Raw genomic sequence first — 19,759 nt, 5'->3', positions numbered from 1 at the left:
CTACTAAAGACATACAGTCTTTAAAAAAAAAAAAAAAAACATCTGCATTTGGTGTTAATCTGCTGGGGTTCACCCATTTCTTGCAACGCCGGACCAGATATTACCTTTTTCTTGCACCTGACAAGATCAGGCTTATCTCGTACAACGTTGAAGGTCTTTTTTGGCAGCCATTTCAAGGTAGCGTCAGGATGGGTCCATCTCTCTTTATTCTTCAAGAATAAGGGACTACTCAGAATGTTTCCTCCTGTACGTCGTCCGCCTCCATCATGGCATTTTTATGTAGTATTAGCGCAGCTCATGCGCCACCCATTTGAGCCAATTTTCAGGATGTATTTCAAATTCCTAATATGTAACGTTTTTTCTCTTTGTTAGCATTAACTTCATCTAGAAGAGTTTGTGATGTTCAAACTCACTGTCAATTCACCTTTTCTTACGATTCACGCCCAATTCTGTGGTGCTACGTACAAACCCAAGGTTTATGCCTAAAGTGCCTTCGGATTTTCTCCAGAATGAACCAGTTATCTTAAAGAAGTTTTTTCCTAATCCGCAATCCCCTGCGGAGTGGGCATTACATACCCTTTACATCAGAAGATGTTTTTAAATTTCTATTTACAAGGACGTCTGTCATTCTCAAATCCGATCAACTGTTTATTGCCTATGGAAATATACAGCAAGGACAAGCAGTGTCTATACACACCATAGCTAGATGGATTTATGCGGCTGCTGACATTTGCCATCTTCATAGCTTATGGACGTTTCCACTAAGGGCGTCCAGTTCCCAAACCTACAATTGCTTGTGGGGTTTCCTCGGCCATTGCTTTCTGCCTTCAACAGGCAGACAAGCCTCTTCAGTCTTCAGTGAGGATCCATTCTGCCAGGGCGATGTCGTCTTCAACTGCCCTGTTTGCCGGTGTACCGCCGCATCAGATCTGCAGAGCAGCCATGTGGTCAAGCAGGCACATGTTTACGACACACTACTGCCTGGGTACCATTAACAAAGCAGACCTGCAGTGGGACAGGCTATGCTTCGCTATCTATTTCAATAAGGTAAGCCTCTGTCTTCCCTCCTCCATTATGGTTTACCTTATTACTGTACGTCTTACATGACTATAGACATATTTGGTTTTATAAGTCTATGCATGTGTATCATGCTGGGAAGTTTTTCTTCGGATATTACGGCTTTCTATTCTATATTCAAGCATGTGAATCTATGAAAGCCACCCTAATACTGGAGAAGAACAATTGTTACTTACCTGTAAACAGGTGGTTCTCCAGTTTTGGTGTCTTTCATAGATTCACATGCGACCCACCCTCCTCCCCTCAGAGGCTCTCTTCTCCTCATAGACTCTGTGGTCACTCTTGTGCTATGAAAATCTGAGGTGCTAAGCTCTGAGGAGAAGGTTCTAGAGGGTTGCTGGCGCCTGATTGGCTGTAGTTTGGACCAACATAATGACAATGTTAGACTGCAAATGGTTCCTTTTCCATTCACTCCTATGTAGAAATATGTGTAGGCTTGTTATGCCTTTTTTCTATTACATATTTCAGGTTTTATTTTGTTTTATATATATATATATATATATATATATATATATATATATATATATATATATATATATATATATATATATATAATATAATATTATTGCTATTTTATTTACCGTGGGACTCCCACTCCGATGACGGGGCTCATGTGCAGGCATTCATCGTGGCAAAATACAAGTAAGCAATAAGGACTACATCTCCCATGATTCAGTCAAACGCACTGTCTAATACATAGCAGCTGCATATCAGCGTGCGATGGGACTTAAAGAGGTGGGTGTGGCCCTGTGCTTCCTTCGACTGCAGCGCCTCTGAGGAAGTGAATAACGAAACGCGTCAGGCGGCAGACGTATGCCTTTTAAAGCAGAGAATGAAGCTGTGCAATAAAATCGCTTTTGGGGAAAAGCGTGTCGTGATGTGAGTGCTGCTCGATTTGGTCACCCCGTGGAGCTTTGATGTTAATAGCGGCAGGCCAGCCGCTGAGCGGGCACCACCCCTAAGTGAAGGGGGCCACCAGCCTAGAATATACGGGGCGCGAGGTGGCACACGGCACATGGACAGAGTGTGGCTCCATATCTTTGGGGCTCATGTGCAGGCATTCATCGTGGCAAAATACAAGTAAGCAATAAGGACTACATCTCCCATGATTCAGTCAAACGCACTGTCTAATACATAGCAGCTGCATATCAGCGTGCGATGGGACTTAAAGAGGTGGGTGTGGCCCTGTGCTTCCTTCGACTGCAGCGCCTCTGAGGAAGTGAATAACGAAACGCGTCAGGCGGCAGACGTATGCCTTTTAAAGCAGAGAATGAAGCTGTGCAATAAAATCGCTTTTGGGGAAAAGCGTGTCGTGATGTGAGTGCTGCTCGATTTGGTCACCCCGTGGAGCTTTGATATATATATATATATATATATATATATATATATATATATATATATATATATAATATTATTGCTATTTTATTTACCGTGGGACTCCCACTCCGATGACGGGGGATATTCAAGCATGTGAATCTATGAAAGACACCAATACTGGAGAACCACCTGTTTACAGGTAAGTAACAATTGTTCTACCCCATCTAGAAAGGGTGAAGCAAAAGGAGGTTTAGCGACCCTAATTGCTCTTACATTGCCTTTCATATTAAAGAAAGTTAACATCAAGTCACAATATTACCAGCTGTTACACCTACATGCGGTTGGGAAATTATTGTCCTGATTAACTTTTATAATAATATTTTTGATAGTACCCGTTCTAGAGTTAATAAGGAATTAGAGAATGATTTGGATTATTTTGTAAAGGATTTGGGGGTTGAGGGGGAGTACCTCCGTAAATGGGTGGGTGATTTTAATTGTGAAATTTGTAATACTGTAGAGCGGGAGAACAATGCAGTTTCTTTGATTGTTTCGGAGACTGAATCCCACACTTTCCACATGATACCTATGTGGATGCAATAAATAATATCATAATATCAAGACCTCTAAGTATAACTTAGAGGTCTTGGAACCATGAGAACTAGATGGAGAAATAGCTATACATACTTATGTAGGGGTGAGATTGTCAAGTATTGATCAGTTTATTGTGTCCCCTAAGTGTAAGGGCTTGGTAGAAAAGTTTTCAATCTCTGCAAGTCTGTTTAGTGATCACCATCCACGAATCCTGACCTTGAGGCTTAGTATGAGTAAAGCATCCAAAACAGATAATAAGATCCAAGGAAACAATGGAGTTTCCATTAAATGGTCTGGTGTAAACCCAACATCCTTTATGGCTAACCTGAAAAGGAAAAAACAACGTGACATTGATATTTGTATGGATAGCCCTTCTATAGACCAGGCAATTATAACTGCTTTTAGTAACATCACCACAGAAATAGCAGGGGAGTTAACATATAAGAAGAAAAAAACATGCCGTGATAATAACCCAAGAGGGTTTAACCAAGAATGTTCTAGGTTAAATAGGGAATTAAAAATAGCCCTTAAAGTAAAACCAAGATAGTTAAAATTAGTACCCTGGGGAAAGATTATAAAAAAAAAAATGTGAACCTTAGGAAAAATAAAATCCGTGAGAATTCCTGGGACAATCTAGTGCAGGCTGCATAAACGAGAGATACAGCATTATTCTTTTCATTTGTATAAAAGTAAATGTGTGACAGGTGCTTGTTATTGGGCAGCCATATGGGGAAGGGCAAATATCATGTTCTAACAAACCCAAGAAACTACATCATTTGATAGACTCCTAGCCACAGATTCCTTAACATAGATGTGAGAAGTTGGCCTGATATGTGATGTCCACTATTCTAGTGGGCACCCTGTATCAGTCCAAACAATCCTTATGGTGATGGTTGTAAAGTCAACCTTATAGACCAGCTATCCTAGTGGTAGCATTGACAAAGCAGTCTTAGGCTAACACTTAAGAGAGCATGTGAAGCCAATTGTTTTACCAATAATAACCCCTTGAATACAAGATGAAATGACATCACACAAGGTATATATAAAATATATATGTATTTATTTCTAACACAACCCCTCTGCACTCTTTATGAGGTCAGAGTTCGAGATACAGCACAAGTAACTTAATAAGCATAGGTTAAGTTGCACAAATACAATTCTGCCCCAGGGGCCTCGTAAATCATATACTAAAGAAGTGGTATAAGAACCACTTCAGGACAGGTGAACAGGCCTAGGGCCTTGGAAGTCGCTGGAGCTACACAGAGTAACCGAAGGTTAGGAAGCAGGAGTCCCACAGGATGCGTGTGCAGTGTCTAAACACACACTCATACACTTTCAATGGGAACGTAAAGTTTAGAAACTAGTTGATTTTGGACCTTCCTTTTGGACCTTCCGGGTGGACTACGGGAAAACCCAGTTAAAGTAGGACACTTTGATAGTTATTACCCACGGGAGCATCGGAGTACTCGAGTTACCTCACCCAGGGGAGCCGGGTGAATAGGTGTCAAGTTGCGTCGGGTTTTGTCGTCAAATCCTATGGAGAGCTGCAAGAAGATGCTGCAGGCGACCAGGAGGAAGATGTCCGGGTGGATCAAAGGGTGGATCGAGGAAGTGGAGAACCTGAAAGCAGAGGGGACAGAGTCTGGGTCACTAGCCAGTGACCGGGAAGGAACCAGGAAGGAACCAGGCGATGTCGAGATGCGATCAGGTGATGTCGTGAAGCTTGTCTCTGCAGCCACGTGGACCAGGAGGCGTCGACGACGACCAGGAGCTGGATACGGACTGTCCCATGAAGGATCTTGCTGTTGGCGGTGTCTGCTTCCGGATTGGAGTCAACAAGCCTTGGCAAAGGCAACCCACGCAAGTTGTGAAGATCGGCTTCTGTTCAGACCAGCAAGGTCTGAGGGGTTTCCCTTTTGCAGGAAAGCGGGAGCAAGCCCAGAGCAACCAGGCAAGCAGTGTTAATTCAAAATGGAGTCTTCGAAATGGCCACAAGCCAACGGGCTAGCAACCGGGAAGACGCGTCGAGGAGAAATGCAGGCACAGGCCCCACGCGGCACTCGTGGAGTGTGGAGGGCGGAGCTTTGGTGCACTTACTGCTCGGGGTTTGGACCTTTCAGGGTCCAATGCACAACTTCGAGGATGCCTCAGAAGCTGCACAGTTAGCAAAAAGCAGGTACTGCAGGGTGTCCGGTCCCACGTCTCTCGTGTCCGCCACGGGTCTCAGCTTTGATGTGGGTTGGGGTCAGAGAAGTCTGCAAGTCCAGAGACTGCGTCGCTAGGTCGTCGGGTTCCGTCGGGAGCGGCAACGAAGCAAACCGGCAAGTTACTGGTGGTGCCTGTTTGCACAGGGTGGTCACTCCTTGACCACAAGGGAGATTCTTCAGTCTTCTAGTTGCAGTAGAATGTCGAAGGTCCAGAGTTTCGTTTCAGAGTTTCAATTCAGGATAATCTAAAGTCTCTAGACTCAACTCCTACCTATATACTGATTTGAGCGGCTGGATTACCTGCTAGGTCCCGCCTATGGGTGAGACCAGGGAAGGGGGCGGTTACACCCCTTTCCCTTTGTCCAGTTTCGCGCCAGAGCTGGGGCTGGAGTGCCTCAGCAACTGGTTTGAACCGGACTATGCATGGAACACCTTGTGTGCCCCAGGCATTGTCTCATTCCTTTCAAACCACCCTGCTCCAATACACTATAGCCTGTCTGGGGAGGTGCTAGCACCTCCTAAGGCTGGAAACCTATTGCCCAGGCCTCCCTTGCTGGAAGGGCTCCTAGCTGCAGGAGGTCAGACTTGTGTCTGTGGCAGCAGCATCCATTTTGTGATGCTGAGGCTCTGTTTAACTTTAACCGTGTAAAGCTACAACTACATAAGTTCTCCCTCTAGAAGGGTGAAATGCTACCCCGCCGCCAGAACTGGCGGGGGGTAGTATTCCAAAGCGTAGGACACCTTACACTGAATGTTTTGATAAAGCCAAACCAAAGTTAGCAATAACTGCGAGGATTATAATGCACTTAAGAGTATATGGTATGGCTATATCATAGAACGGCTATAAGGGCATGGTTCCGAAAGCTGCAGACAGGCTCAGCTCATGCTAGAGCACCATCTCACATAAAACCAAGCACTCTGCCTCCAGGGTTGTTAAGGCCTGCCATAGGAGTGACTATATATAATGGTAGGTATAGGAATACTATACCTAAGCAAGGGGTGCTTACACGACCTTGCCCCAGCTGAGTGATCAGCCAGTTGTGTCAATTTGGATGGCTAGCCAGGGGTGGCATAATTCATGCTGCAGCCCTTGGTAGACCTTGGATGCACCTACGCCCTGGGTACCTAAGGTACACTGTACACTATACAGGGGCTCACAAAGGTGACCCAATACCCAATTGGATATGTATCTAAAGTACATAGTGTCCATTTTACAGTGAGAGTAGATTGCCTGGGGCCCTGATTAGGAGGATCCCTGGCCAACTAAGTCGAAAACCAGCTAAACACTAGGCAAAAGTTGGGGGTAACCATAGTCAGATATCCATCCTCCTACAATAGAAATATCCCCAGGCCTGAGACTGGATCTGGAAACTTTTTTGCCACAGCATCCCTGCGCGTCCGAGGGACGGCACCACGTGACTCTGCCCTGACGTCGTCCGCTTACTTGACGTCAGCGAAGATACAGAAGTCCCATCCTGGCGCGCCTATGTCAGTTTTATCTTTTTCCGCATGCAACGCGGATCCGGGTCATGCTCCTGGCCTGTTCGGGCCTTTCCCTTTTGCTTGTGTGTGTGTGAATGCCTTCAGGCTTTAAGACATGCTCGTCTTGTGCACGCCAGTTGTTGGCGACAGATCCTCACCCCATCTGCATGTGGTGTTTGAGAGAACACCACGACTCCACTGATTGTGAGTGGTACAAAAGGGGGTGGTGATGGACGGAGCATCTGAATCAATCAAACACTCACACCCAGTCAAAAGATCTGGGTTTAATCCATCACCGTTCTTTAGCCCACTCTGCCACCCCAGTTCAGACATGGCTATATGCAAATCAGTCTGACCCTGTGCCTCATGGGAACAGTCCAGCCCGAACTGCCAAGCCATGTCTTCCCTGGACCGGAAATAAGCTTCCGGGGACCGGTTTCTGGCATTCCAGCCGTCTTCAGCCCGGCTTGCTTGAATCCAGTGGCAAAGTGAGCAAGGGACTCACGTCTGAGCATACCCTGCCACACTTATGGCGGCCAAAAGCGGTACAAAAGGGGGTGTTGATGGACAGAGCATCTGAATCAATCAAACACTCACACCCAGTCAAAAGATCTGGGTTTAATCCATCACCGTTCTTTAGCCCACTCTGCCACCCCAGTTCAGACATGGCTATATGCAAATCAGTCTGACCCTGTGCCTCATGGGAACAGTCCAGCCCGAACTGCCAAGCCATGTCTTCCCTGGACCGGAAACAAGCTTCCGGGGACTGGTTTCTGGCAGTCCAGCCGTCTTCAGCCCGGCTTGCTTGAATCCAGTGGCAAAGTGAGCAAGGGACTCACGTCTGAGCATACCCTGCCACACTTATGGCGGCCAAAAGCGGTACAAAAGGGGGTGGTGATGGACGGAGCATCTGAATCAATCAAACACTCACACCCAGTCAAAAGATCTGGGTTTAATCCATCACCGTTCTTTAGACCACTCTGCCACCCCAGTTCAGACATGGCTATATGCAAATCAGTCTAACCCTGTGCCTCATGGGAACAGTCCAGCCCGAACTGCCAAGCCATGTCTTCCCTGGACCGGAAACAAGCTTCCGGGGACCGGTTTCTGGCATTCCAGCCATCTTCAGCCTGGCTTGCTTGAATCCAGTGGCAAAGTGAGCAAGGGACTCACGTCTGAGCATACCCTGCCACACTTATGGCGGCCAAAAGCGGTACAAAAGGGGGTGGTGATGGACGGAGCATCTGAATCAATCAAACACTCACACCCAGTCAAAAGATCTGGGTTTAATCCATCACCGTTCTTTAGCCCACCACTGATTGTGAGGCGTGGCAGCAGATGAAACCGAAGTCCTGGCGGGAGCGCCGGATGAAACTAATTTCAGCCTGCATATCCAGGTCGGCGGCATCACCACGCCCAGCCCCTGTGGAGGGTTTCAGGAATCGCTGCCTTCGCCTTCGACATCGTCCTTCTCCCAGGGCGCAAGAGCGTCGCTCACCTGTCGGTAAGTGTCGCAGTTTGTCCCCTGGGGCAGGTTTCCGGCCTGTTGGGGGTGCAGGCGCTCCGCGGGTGGTGCGGCCCGCTTGTCGTTCCCCTATTCACCGTTTCCCGGTGTGGGGGCGTCTAGAGCCCAGATGGAGACATATGCGGCTGCCTTGCAGGCCTCGTTGGCTTCTCCTCCTCTTCCTCCTCCCCCTCGTGGGACGTCTGTGGATCCCTTGCCGTGTGCGGGGCCCTCCGCGTCGGTGCCGGTGGCCCTGACGCCGACTGGCTCAGATCCAGGTTCGGAGGATGTGGTGCCGTTGCGGTGCGACCCTTCAGGGGTCCCTCCTTCGGACCACGGCGCCTCTGCTTCGCCGCAAAATCCTGCGGGAGTCCCTGTGGTGTCACGGGAGGTCGCCGAGGCTCGGGTCGCCTCCCCAAGTGGCCCTCGGGACAGGCGGTGGCCTCGTCCTAGGCCGAGGTGACGCCGCTTAGGCGCTGGTGGCTGCTGGCCCTGGTGGCGCCACAGGGTCTGGCGGAGGGTCCTTCTCCACCGTGGGGCCCTACTGAGGCGGGTGCTGCCTTTGTTCGTGCTGTTTCCACGGCTGTGGGAATCTTGCGCATGGGTGATCCAGCTCCCCATTTCCCCGCATATCATCTTCTGGAGGTCCTCCATCAGGGTTCTGGTGGTAGGGAGCTGCTGCTTCCCTCCGAGGGTTCGCTCCATTCTTCCCTTCTGGGGGCTTGGGGCCACCCTGCCACTGGGGACCCGGAGCCGCAACACCTTCTGCTCCGCCACCATCCGGCGCTGCGTGATCCTGTGTCTTTTCCTACACCCTTCTACCAGGGGCCTGCTTTTACAGAATGCCTTCCCCTCTCTGCCACCGCTGTTGTCTCCCCCGTCGCAAGAGGCCCGCTGGCTTGACTCCGGGGGGCGTAATGTGCTCGCCTCCACCAGCGCGGCTCTGGGGGCTCTTAACACTCTGTGTGTTTTCGCTAGGGCCACTTCTTGCTTGTGGGACTCGGCAAAGTCCCTTATGTCTGCCGCTTCTCTGGAGGGTTCCTGTGTTGATTTGCGGCACCATGTGTTGGATCGCCGGGAACTGGCGGCGTTTATTCTTCACTACGCTCTGTACGTCTTGGAGGTGCTTGGTCATGCCATGGCTTCTTCGGTCGCACTTCGTCAACATGCCTGGCTTCAGGACAGTGTGTTCCCAGAGAATGTTAGAGAACGGCTGGTGGACCTTCCTTTCGATGGCGGTCTTTTGTTCCACGCCCCTGCGGACTCGTCCATTCAGAGGTTCTTGGCTGGGCTTCGGCCTCCTCCTCCTCCCTCTACCCCTCAGTGACCTGTGAGTTGAACTGGTTTTCGGGAGGTGTTCTTCCGTTGGGGCAGGTCGCCCCAGTTGTGTGATCTGTGTGATTACTGTGCATTCGAGTCCTTCTTCAGACTATGGTGCTGATGGCTGCTGGGCGGTCCTTTTTTTGCATGTGTTTTTTGGCTTTTGCTAAGCCGTGTTGGCCCCGAGACTAGGCCTTCTAGACTTCTGTTATTCTTATTTGCTGATTGGCAAACCGTCTGCAGGTTCTCCGCAGGTCTTTCTCTTTTCATCTGCTGCGGAATGTTTTTTTTCTAAGAGGGTTCCCATGTCTTGGGACGTGACCTGCCCTGTGTGGGGTAATGGTAGCTATTATATAGCTCTGTCATGTGCTGTGGAGGTGTGGTCGCCTTTTAGACCTCTGCTCTCCGTGGCGTCACGGTATGTTGCAGGTGCGATCCTCTTGCTGATAGTTTTGGATTGGCTTGAGTTGCATCCTGGGCTGTCTTTCTCCGGGGTCGCTGCGTTGTTGGCCTGGTCTGGCCTGCTGTCTCAGGCCTTGCATCATGGCTCTGCCTAGTTCCACTTCCTTTTGGGGAGTGTGTGTGGACTCCTCCCATGGGGATGTCTGGGCCCTTCTTGGCCTTCCTGGTCTCTGTCTTCGGCTGTCGTCTGGCTTGCCCTGAGTGCACCGTTCTGTTATCTGCGTTTGGCCATGTATGCCGGTGCCGACCTACTGTTTTTATACACCATCGTGCCTTCTGGCACTTTAGCAGGACAGTTCTCCTTGCCTTGTTCACTTTTTCCAGGGGGCCCTGCCTTCCATTCTGCCTCTCCTCCTTAGGGGTTGAGCTGGTTCTTGAGTTCCTTGTCCCTCTACGGGCACAGTCTGTCCCTGCGGCATGTGGGGAGGTTCTCCCTGGGTGTCCTTGGGCTACCCTTTCTGCTTCCGCTTGCCTTATTGTTGAAGGTGCTGTTCTGTCTGGCCTGTTGCCTTCTGGCTGTGTTCGGCTTGTCTGCCCTCTTCACTGGGCGTGTTCCTGGTGGGGGAGCGTGCCTTTGCTCTACCTCTTCTCCTTGTAGTCTCTAAGTTGCTCTATTTCCTAGGTGCTCCTCTTCCTTGTTTGGGCCTTGGGGCTTCTGGGGGAGGTTCTTGATGCCTTGAATGGGTGTGGGGCGCTCTGGCCTCCTTTCACCTTGCCCTTGCTTCTCCTGCTGTTGGACGGCCGGCTGCCTCTCTTCTCATCTTCCCGCATCCCCCTGGCGTTAGTGGCCTTCTAGATGCAGGGGTTCCCCTTGCCTGGGGGACAGGGCTCTTTTACCGGTGTGCCTCGTCCCCTGTGGGGCCCTCTATTATGTCCAGGCTGGTGGGGTCCTCTCACAGATTTTATGGGTACTTCTGCACCCTGGTGTGGGGTCTGCTCGTGCCCTTCTTCTTTTCATTGCTTGCACTTTCTGACTTCTCTGCAGTCCTTGGGTTGAGGTCTCTTGGCTGGGTCTCGGCCCGTAACTCTTTTCAGAGGATCTCTCCCCCTGCTGGTGTTTCCTGGGGGTGAATTGTCGTTACTCTTCCGTTCTGGCCTTGGTGCCTTTCTCTGCTCTGGGCTGTGGTTGCAGACCTCTTCGTCTGCTGTGCAATTTTTCACATGCTTCTGCCACTAGGGTGGCTGCCGTATTTGTTTGCAGGATTGCTTCGCAGTAGCTGTGCTCTGCTCTTTACTTCCATGACGTTTGGTGCCATAAGTGCCTGGCGCTCTTCTGGATGGTGCTGTTCCTCACCATTCGTTTCTTCCCTTTCTGTTTAGCTGATTTTTTCGTACACTGTTCCCGTATTCACAGCTTTTGTTTGTGATGGCTCCGCGTTGTGGCGCAGAAAAGTTCTCCGAAGAAAACTGACGTAGGCACGCCGGGGTGGGACTTATGTATCCTCGCTGACGTCACGGACAAAGTCTGGGCGGAGTCACATGGTACCGTCCCCCCCGACACGCAGGGATGCTGTGGCAAAAAAGTTTTCCAGATCCAGTCTCACGCCTGGGGACAATTCTACGTTAAGGAATCTGCGGCTAGAATCATCTCTACCAGATACATCGTTACCAAAGGTAAGTAACTCGTACTTTAAAAAGAGTTCTGGCCGTTCCGAATTCTAAAGCTAACTTTATAGTTCATAAAGAACTATCTGTACCGTCCATAAGTGATTTTATATATATATATAGCGGGACTTACCTTTTGGAGAGGAATATGGGCGAAAGACTAAATTAACTAGAGATTTAATAATGGACTGCCTGACCCTTGACCATAGCCGAAAAATTCCTTGGCAAGAGCATATCTATAAATTACTTACATACTGTAAGATAACATTTGATAAAGTGAATCCTTTGCTTATTAAGAATGTTAGCAAAAGTGATTTGAAACGGAGATATAATACTGTCAAGGATTGTGATAGAATGAAAGATGCAAGTCAAAAACAAAGTGTTATTGCTTACTGCGGAATCCCCTTTGTGGTGGGTATACCAACATACTTAGTCGTGGTAAGAAACATTCAGCATAGATTTTATTTATCAAGGCTGAGACTTGGTACATTACATTATATCACAGCATTCTCTAGCATGGAAAAGTGGTCTTATAAATTACCAAACTGTCCGTGTGATGGAAAAACTCCTCAGTCTGCCTTGCATTTTTTATTCTTATGTAGTTTTTGTAGAAATGTCAGGAAAACCATTTTAAAACCATTATATTTTACGAATAGGCTTTTCATTACAAACGTGCTTTTAATTTTTTATGTAGTTAGGATAATATGAAAACTGTGTACTTGGTTATCTCTTTCATACAAAGGGCGATTAGGATAAGAAAAGATTTGTTCTATCTAAATGCATTAATATATGAAAAACCTGACAATTGTATCTAGTTTTGTTATTCAATGTGCTATTTAAAATCAAATTAATACTCTGATTTCTGTACATAAAACGCAAAATATTTCATACGGATTCTACCCAGGTTATATACTAGCATTTTGCAAGATATGCATATTTTGCACATAGGCTATCTTTGCACATGTAAACCGTAGTTATCTGAAAATTGTTGTTTTAAGTTAGAATATTGTACCTTTTTGTATGCTTTTATGGTTTTAGATTTTTACACCGAATAAAGCTGATTTGATTGAATGGATAGCTCACAAACTTCACGGAGGAAACATTAGAGAACATACTTTGCAATGGCACAATTCTTCATGTAACAATCAGGGGGGGTGGTTGGATACTAACGGATGTCAGGCACGTTTTCTTCACTGCACCCAAGGGTTTAGGATCAATAGGCCTGACTCTTGTTACGTGCAGACCCAACACTCTGGGGTGGTGACAACTTACAGTGTTGGAAAGTTGTGACTTGATTGGCTTAAACACTCCACGTTGTCTCAGGTGAAACAACACTTATTTATCCCTTCTTTCTGATGACATAGGACTGCAGGACCTTTTGGTAGATCCTTGAAGACCACCTCAAAAGTGCCTTCTGTATGCTATATACAATGAAGTGTGGAAGGTTTCAAAGCAGGAAGCTGCTGAGCGACTGTGTGAAATTGGCAAGGCAAATTTAGATAGAGGTCTGGCAGTAGTAGACCTTACCTTCTAGGATATATTCTCTAGCAGGGCTCGCCAAATCCACTCGCCCGCTCGCATTTGCGAGGGAGAATGGATGAGGACGAGCTATTTTTAGGTCCTACTCGCCCTTTCTGGCGAGTAGGAAATCAAACTAACTTTTGTCCTCTGTCTTAAAAAACAGAGCAAAAGTGACAAGATAACCCGATTTAAAGGCATTTTTATTGCTCACAAAGGAAATGAGCAATAAACATGCCTTTAAATCTTGTTATCTTGTCACTTTTGCTCCGTTTTCAGAGACGGATGTCAAGTGGGTTGGAGTCAGGTCGAGGGGATTTTCCATGGTACTAGACCTGCAGGACTAGTACCATTTTTCGGATTTGTCGAGCCCTGTCTAGGTAACATTGTATTGTCTGCTTTCGTCATCAAACAGAGTAACATGTCTTCTTTACAAGAACAGTCGCAGCATCCGGGATTGTTCTGTGATGCAGCCAAACCATATACTCTTAAGTGCATTATAACCTCTCGGTAAATGCTAACTTTGAAATGGCTGCAAGGAAACTTGTCGTGTTTGGCGTCAAACACCTTGGAATCATACCTCCCCGCCAGTCCTGGCGGGGGAGGTATGATTCCACCCTCCTAGAGGGAGAAATATGACCACACCGATACACCCTTTACCAGCTTAACAGAACCCTGGCATCATAAAATGGATGCTGCCAGCCACAGACATGTGTCTGCCCTCCTGCTGCTGGACGAAACTCCGGCAGGGGAGCCTGGACAATAGGTTTCCTGTCACAGGGAGGTGTAACCACCTCCCAGACAGGCTTTAGTGTATTGGGGCTGGGTGGGTGCACTCCAAGAGTGCTTTGATGTCTGCAATGGGGGGCACATTTGGTGTCCCTGTGCATAGTCCAGCTCAAACCGGTTGTAGGGGCTACCAGCAACTGCTCTGGCGCGAAACTGGACAAAAGTTATGGGTGTAGCAACCCCTATGTCCTGACCCTCCCATAGGTGGGTCCCCAGAGTTTGTCTTACCCCTTCCTTGGTTATAAAGTAGAAACCCCTGACTACAGGACTTTAGATTTACCTGGACGAAACTCTGCTACAGAATCCCAGAACTTCAACTATCTACACTTCATTGGCTGACCGAAGAATATGGCTTGGAGTAAAGGAGTTACTCCCCTGCAAGGCAGACACCAAAGACTCAACTGTCCGGTTTGCATCTACGCAGCTCCTGAAGGACTCCAAAGACTTTGCAACACAGGAGATTGGTATCTAAGCTTTCCCGAGGCCTATCCGTGCTCTCAGCAAACCTAAGATCCAAAGCCCTCCTGGACACCGTGACCATTTGCAGCTGCATATGCTTCTTGGCGATCCCTGAGGCTGTGCATTGGGCTACTTGTAGTCCAGACCACGAGCAGTGATTCCACCGAAGATTACTGGCCTACACTCCACGAGTGACCCGTGGGTTGGTATTTAGGGATTCCTCTTGAGGTCCCTTCGCGATCTCTTGTCCGTCGACTTGTGGGTCCCTGAGAAGGGTACTGTATATTTGAACGGGCTTACTTGGTTGCTCCAGACGTGTCCTGACTCTCCATCACTTGGGGAGTCACCAGGACCTTGCTGGTCCATCCCCAAGCCTTTTTACTCTCTCTGCATGGGTTGCTGTTGCCAAGGCTTGTTGATCTCTGATCCAGACACCGACCCTCCCCACTCTCCCCCAGCACTCTACATCCTTCGTGGGACAGATTGCCTGCGGACTCTGGTCATAGTTGACGCCTCCTGGTCCCCGTGGAAGTTGAGTCCAGCTTCACCTCATTGCACCTGAAACACCCGACATTGGTGGGCATTGGTCTACCGTGCCCCTGGTCACCCTGAAGTGACCCAGACTCTGTTCACTCTGCTTTCAGGTTCTTCACATCTCCGATCTAGGCTTGGATCGCACCGGACACTTTTCCTTTCCATGGCAGCAGCACTTTGCAGCAACTCGCCATTGAAAACAGTGACGATTCTTGACACCATTTGGCACCCATGTACCCGGCTTCCCTGGGTGAAGTAACACGAGTACTCCGGTGCTCACATGGGTGCTGGCCTTAGAACCTTGTAAGTCTAAAAGGGTTTGCTCCAAGTCCTCCCTGAAGTGTCCTTAAATCTTTAAAATACTAACCGCGACTTGCCCATAGGATTGTACGGCGCTTGCTGCTGTGTTCTCACACTGCATGCGTCCCCTGTGTCACTACATTGGGTGTTTCCTTGGGGTCCCAACGATTCTACGTACTCTAGGCACTGTGTCTAGTCAAGTCGTGGTTCTTACCACTTTCTTAATATATGGTTTGGTCCCCCCTGAGGCCCATTGTATATTGTGCTGTTTACTTCCGTTCTAATGTGTTGATATTGTGTATCTTGGTCTCTAATCTCATAAAGAGGTTAGTAGAGATTGTTTAGTAATAAATACATATATTTTATATATACATTGCGTGGTTCCCCTTTCATTTGGTCATTCAAGAGGCTATAATCTGGTAAACCAAGCTGCTTTACACTCCTTCAAGACTTAGCCTGAAGGCTGCTCTCCATAGCTACCACTAGGATAGCTTTCAATAAAGGTGGTCTTAAACTATCATCAATAAGGGTTGTTTGGACTGGTGGAAGGTGCCCACTATAACTAGTGGACAGCATATGCCAGGCCAACTTCTCAGTCGTGACCTGTTGTACTTAAGTACTGTTTCCACTCGCCTGTACAGTTAGGGATACAACACTTTGGCATTCGATTAAAGCTTTGGAATGTGCACTTTGATGCTGTTAGCATCTATGGTTCCAGAATGATTTAGCCCTAACATTTTCAAGGTAGATGTTTGATCTTTAAATTGCAAGGGCTTCTTCTGAGAGAGTGCGCAGTAGCAACTAATTTCCCATACCATTTCAGGGAGCATGTTTGAAGTGGTATTAGTTTGTAAAATGGCGTAGAAGGTATTGGCAATATTCTTTGTATATTACTATGTATTTTTCTTTTCTCACAGCTTTGTACTGTCAGCTACGGAAAAGTAAAGCTGGTATTGAAACACAACAGGTAAGGAAGCTTTTTTTGTTGTTGTTTTGTTTTTCTAGATTGTAAATGGCTTCTGAAAATGAAATATGCTACAGTGTATTGTCTACAGAAGGGCAGTGGATGACCTGTAACAATCTTTTACTTCAGAATCTTTTTAGCATACAATCGTACATATGTCATGTATGATGTACACTGAGGTCAGGCTTATGACTCAGGGCTCGTGAGTTTATTTATTCTAAAGTAGTTTTGCAGCCTGAATCTTTCTGGATTCACTATGCTGTGCATTATTCCGCTATCTAGTGGTTGGGTCCGGAATTGTAGTGTTTCATTTTTTTTTTTTTTCGTGGCCCAGATGGTCGTCGACATACCACCAATTGGTGTCCTTCGTGACGTCGACGCGCTTCCTCCGGAAGCTCCCACCTTTGGTCGCCATCTTCAGATTCTTTTTTCCGCCGTTGGGTCTGGATCAACAGTGAAGGAGCTCCAAAACTTCGAAAATATCACCGGAGGACAAGTAAAGACAGAAGTCGACGAAAGAAGAGAGAACATCAAAGACTGAGATGTTTCTGCGGAGAATGCGCATACAGGGGGCTCCCTGGGCGCGGTGATGGACAAAACTTGGTTTAAATTCTGCTCACACTGCCACCACAAGTACGCGCAAAAGGACCAACAGCCGGTTTGCAATCTCTGCCTGCATCTAGACCATCGAAGCGAGGACTGCAACGCCTGTGCAGCGTTCACCCCGAAGATCCTCAGAGTAAGGGAGAGGCAAAGAAGAGCAAACTACAACATGCAGGGGACTCCTCCATCGCTCCGAGATTTGGGACTCTGCAGCGGAGAGAAAGACCACATCGCAGAAGGACGCCATAGTCGTCGAGGTCAAAAAGAAAATGTCAAAGGAGGTAAGAGAGTCATCGAACCCGAAACACTCCACTGATACTCCCAGAAGCGAGTCAAAGTCCTCGAAAGGAGCAGGGCCGTTAAAGCACTCGACGTTGACTACTGCATCCAAGGACAAGCAGCCCGTCGGTTCCTTTGAAGAGGACTCCCAGACGGCGAAATCCGAAGACAAGGGAAAGGCACCAAGGAGCAGCCACGAAAAAGAGGCCTCAACGTCGAAAAACGAAGGCCCAAAAGCGGTTTCGAGTTCGACGTCGACAACCACGAAGAGAAAAGCCGAACATGCGACTAAGATGGAAAAGAAGAAGAAAAGACTCTAGGCCGAAATGGCAAGCATCTTGCAATGCAAGAGAGACTTAGACGAAAAGATGACATTTTACAGCATTCCGTCGAAAGCCACGGCCGAAGCTGAAAGGTGCGGCGAGGATTTTCAACCGCCGACCACACCTGAAGAGGAAGAGCTGAACTACGGCGACGCCGAAGGGGAGGAAAACTAGCAAACTTACCAGGGCTCGACGTCCTCGGAGGCTCAGGACTTGCAGTGGCAAGATCTTGACGCGGAATCCCCGGAATAGGGTGTAGAGTCCTATCCGTCGAAGCCTTGGCCGCCGGATGACATAGGTATCTACAAGCAAGTCATCAAAAGAGCTGCAGACACATATGGGGTGCGGCTAGAGGAAGAAAAACCCCAGTTTTGCTTCCTCTTGGAAACCTTGTTGCCATCTCAAACTAGAAACCAGTTCCTGCCCATGCTCCCAAGTGTACTGGATCAGGGGTAGGAGGCCTTCAAGGAGACTGCTATGTGTAGGGCATTAAATCCACGAGCAGAAAAGAAATAGAAACATTCATCAAAGGACCCCATGTGCATTCGGGGATCAGTCCCAGCCAATTAGATCATCACATCCACGGCTAGAAAGAGAGCAAAAAACATGTCTGAAGTCTGCCCTGGACGCAGCAGAGACATCAAGCAAGCAGATGATGCTGGCGATCACAAAGGAGGCATGCCTGGATAAGGATGTCCGGCTTTAAAAATGAAGTTCAGAACAACATCCTCAACACACACTTCAATGGGGAACAATGGTTTGGCGCAACAGTTGATGACAAACTGAACCAACTGAAAGAGGACAACGAAACAGCTAGGTCCATGGGGGCGCTGCAGTTCAGAGGTATGAGAAGAGGGACACCATCAAGGAGGCCAACAGGTAGGGGTGAACCACCAACCTGTAACACCACACCAAACCTTCCAACAAGGTTATCAAGGAGGTAACCAGGGACAGCAGCAGGGACAGCAACGACAAAACTGGCAGTAGCAGCCGCTAGGGCAATCCTTTAGAGGGCGCGGCCAAGGAAGGGGTACAGGCAGAGGGGAAGGCAGCCACCCTCATCCAAGTGACTCATCAGCAGAACCAACGCACACCTGGCCAAGATCTCAGGGGGTGCGGAAAGATTCAACACAAAGACTAAGAACGAATCAAGATCTACAACAGTTCCTCCAACACACAACACCAGTAGGAGGCAGAATAAAACACTTCCTCCAGGAATGGAGGGAAATAACATCAGGCAAATGGATATTAAACCTCATACAATACGGGTAAAGTAAAAAGTAAAGTCCACATTTGTAAAGCGCACAATCACCCGTAAGGGTCTCTAGGCGCTGGGGGGCCGTCGGGAAGATTAAGCGAGCTATTGCCCAGAGTCACATGGTGCTGGGCTACCCTGCCGCCGGAGCCGGGGATCGAACCGTGGTCCCCAGATTCCAGCGTCAGTCGCCCTGGCCGCGGCGCCACACCTCTCCCTGGTTACCTCTTACCTGGGTACTGCATAGACCTGGAAAACCCACCTCAAAACAGAAAGCCAAGAGGCAGAGTACTCTAAGCAAAGGAGCGTACACATTTGCTGCAGAAAGCAAAAGAACTGCTAAGTAAATGAGCCATAGAAATAGTACCACACAAAGAACGGAACAAGGGGGTCTACTCCACCTACTTTCTCGTACCAAAGGTAGACGGAACCTTACGTCCAATTCTAGACCTAAGATTCTTAAACCGGTTCATAAAAACTCAAAGGTTCAAGATGACATCACTCCAAGAGGTCATACCACAGCTACAAGAAGGATATTACATGGCAACCATCAACTTAAAGGACGCTTACTTGCACATCCCCATCAACAGCAAACACAAACACCTCCTCAGGTTTATGATCAACAAAACTCACTACCAGTTCACAGTGCTGGCATTCGGAGTCAAATGTGCACCAAGGGTTTTCATAAAATGCCTGGCAACAGTAGCAGCACACTTAAGGAGGCAGGGAATACATGTATACCCATACCTCGACGACTGTCTGGTAAAAGCAAACTCATACAACAAGTGGAACGGGCACATGGAAGTAGTGATACAAACACTAGCCAACTGGGGTTTTCAATCCATTGGGAGAAATCAATAGAACCAGAACAGGTGAAAATATTCTTAGGGGCGGAGATCAACACCATACGGAGCAAGGGGATCCCAAGTGCAAAGAGGACTTTGGCGATATGCAAGCAGACACATCTTTACCGCAAGGGGCAAGCTCTGACAGTGAGGACAGTGAGCAAACTGATGGGAATTATGGCATTGTGCGTACATTTGGTCCCAAATATCCGCCTACACATGAGACCATTCCAAGAATGGATCCAGCAGCAATGGTCACAAGCGACAGGGAGTTGGGAGAATCTAGTAGTTGTCACGCAAGCAGTACAGCAAGAAATAGCATGGT

At 48.1% G+C, this 19,759-nt stretch overlaps 1 protein-coding gene across 2 annotated transcripts in view; it reads left to right on the top strand.

Annotated features, from left to right (window-relative positions):
- Positions 1-19,759, top strand: part of ERCC3 (ERCC excision repair 3, TFIIH core complex helicase subunit) — a 2,074,468-nt gene that overhangs the window by 669,739 nt on the left and 1,384,970 nt on the right. For both annotated transcript variants that reach the window (XM_078676352.1, XM_078676351.1), the window contains exon 5: positions 16,083-16,132. In XM_078676352.1, the coding sequence (XP_078532478.1) occupies positions 16,083-16,132 (50 nt within the window). The remainder of the gene's footprint in view (positions 1-16,082; positions 16,133-19,759) is intronic.

The sequence above is a fragment of the Lissotriton helveticus genome, chromosome 2_1 (assembly GCF_964261635.1).
Source record: "Lissotriton helveticus chromosome 2_1, aLisHel1.1, whole genome shotgun sequence".
In the NCBI taxonomy this organism is placed as follows: Eukaryota; Metazoa; Chordata; class Amphibia; order Caudata; family Salamandridae; genus Lissotriton; species Lissotriton helveticus.
Note: the sequence above shows the minus strand (reverse complement) of the source record. Positions and strands in the feature narration are given on the sequence as shown.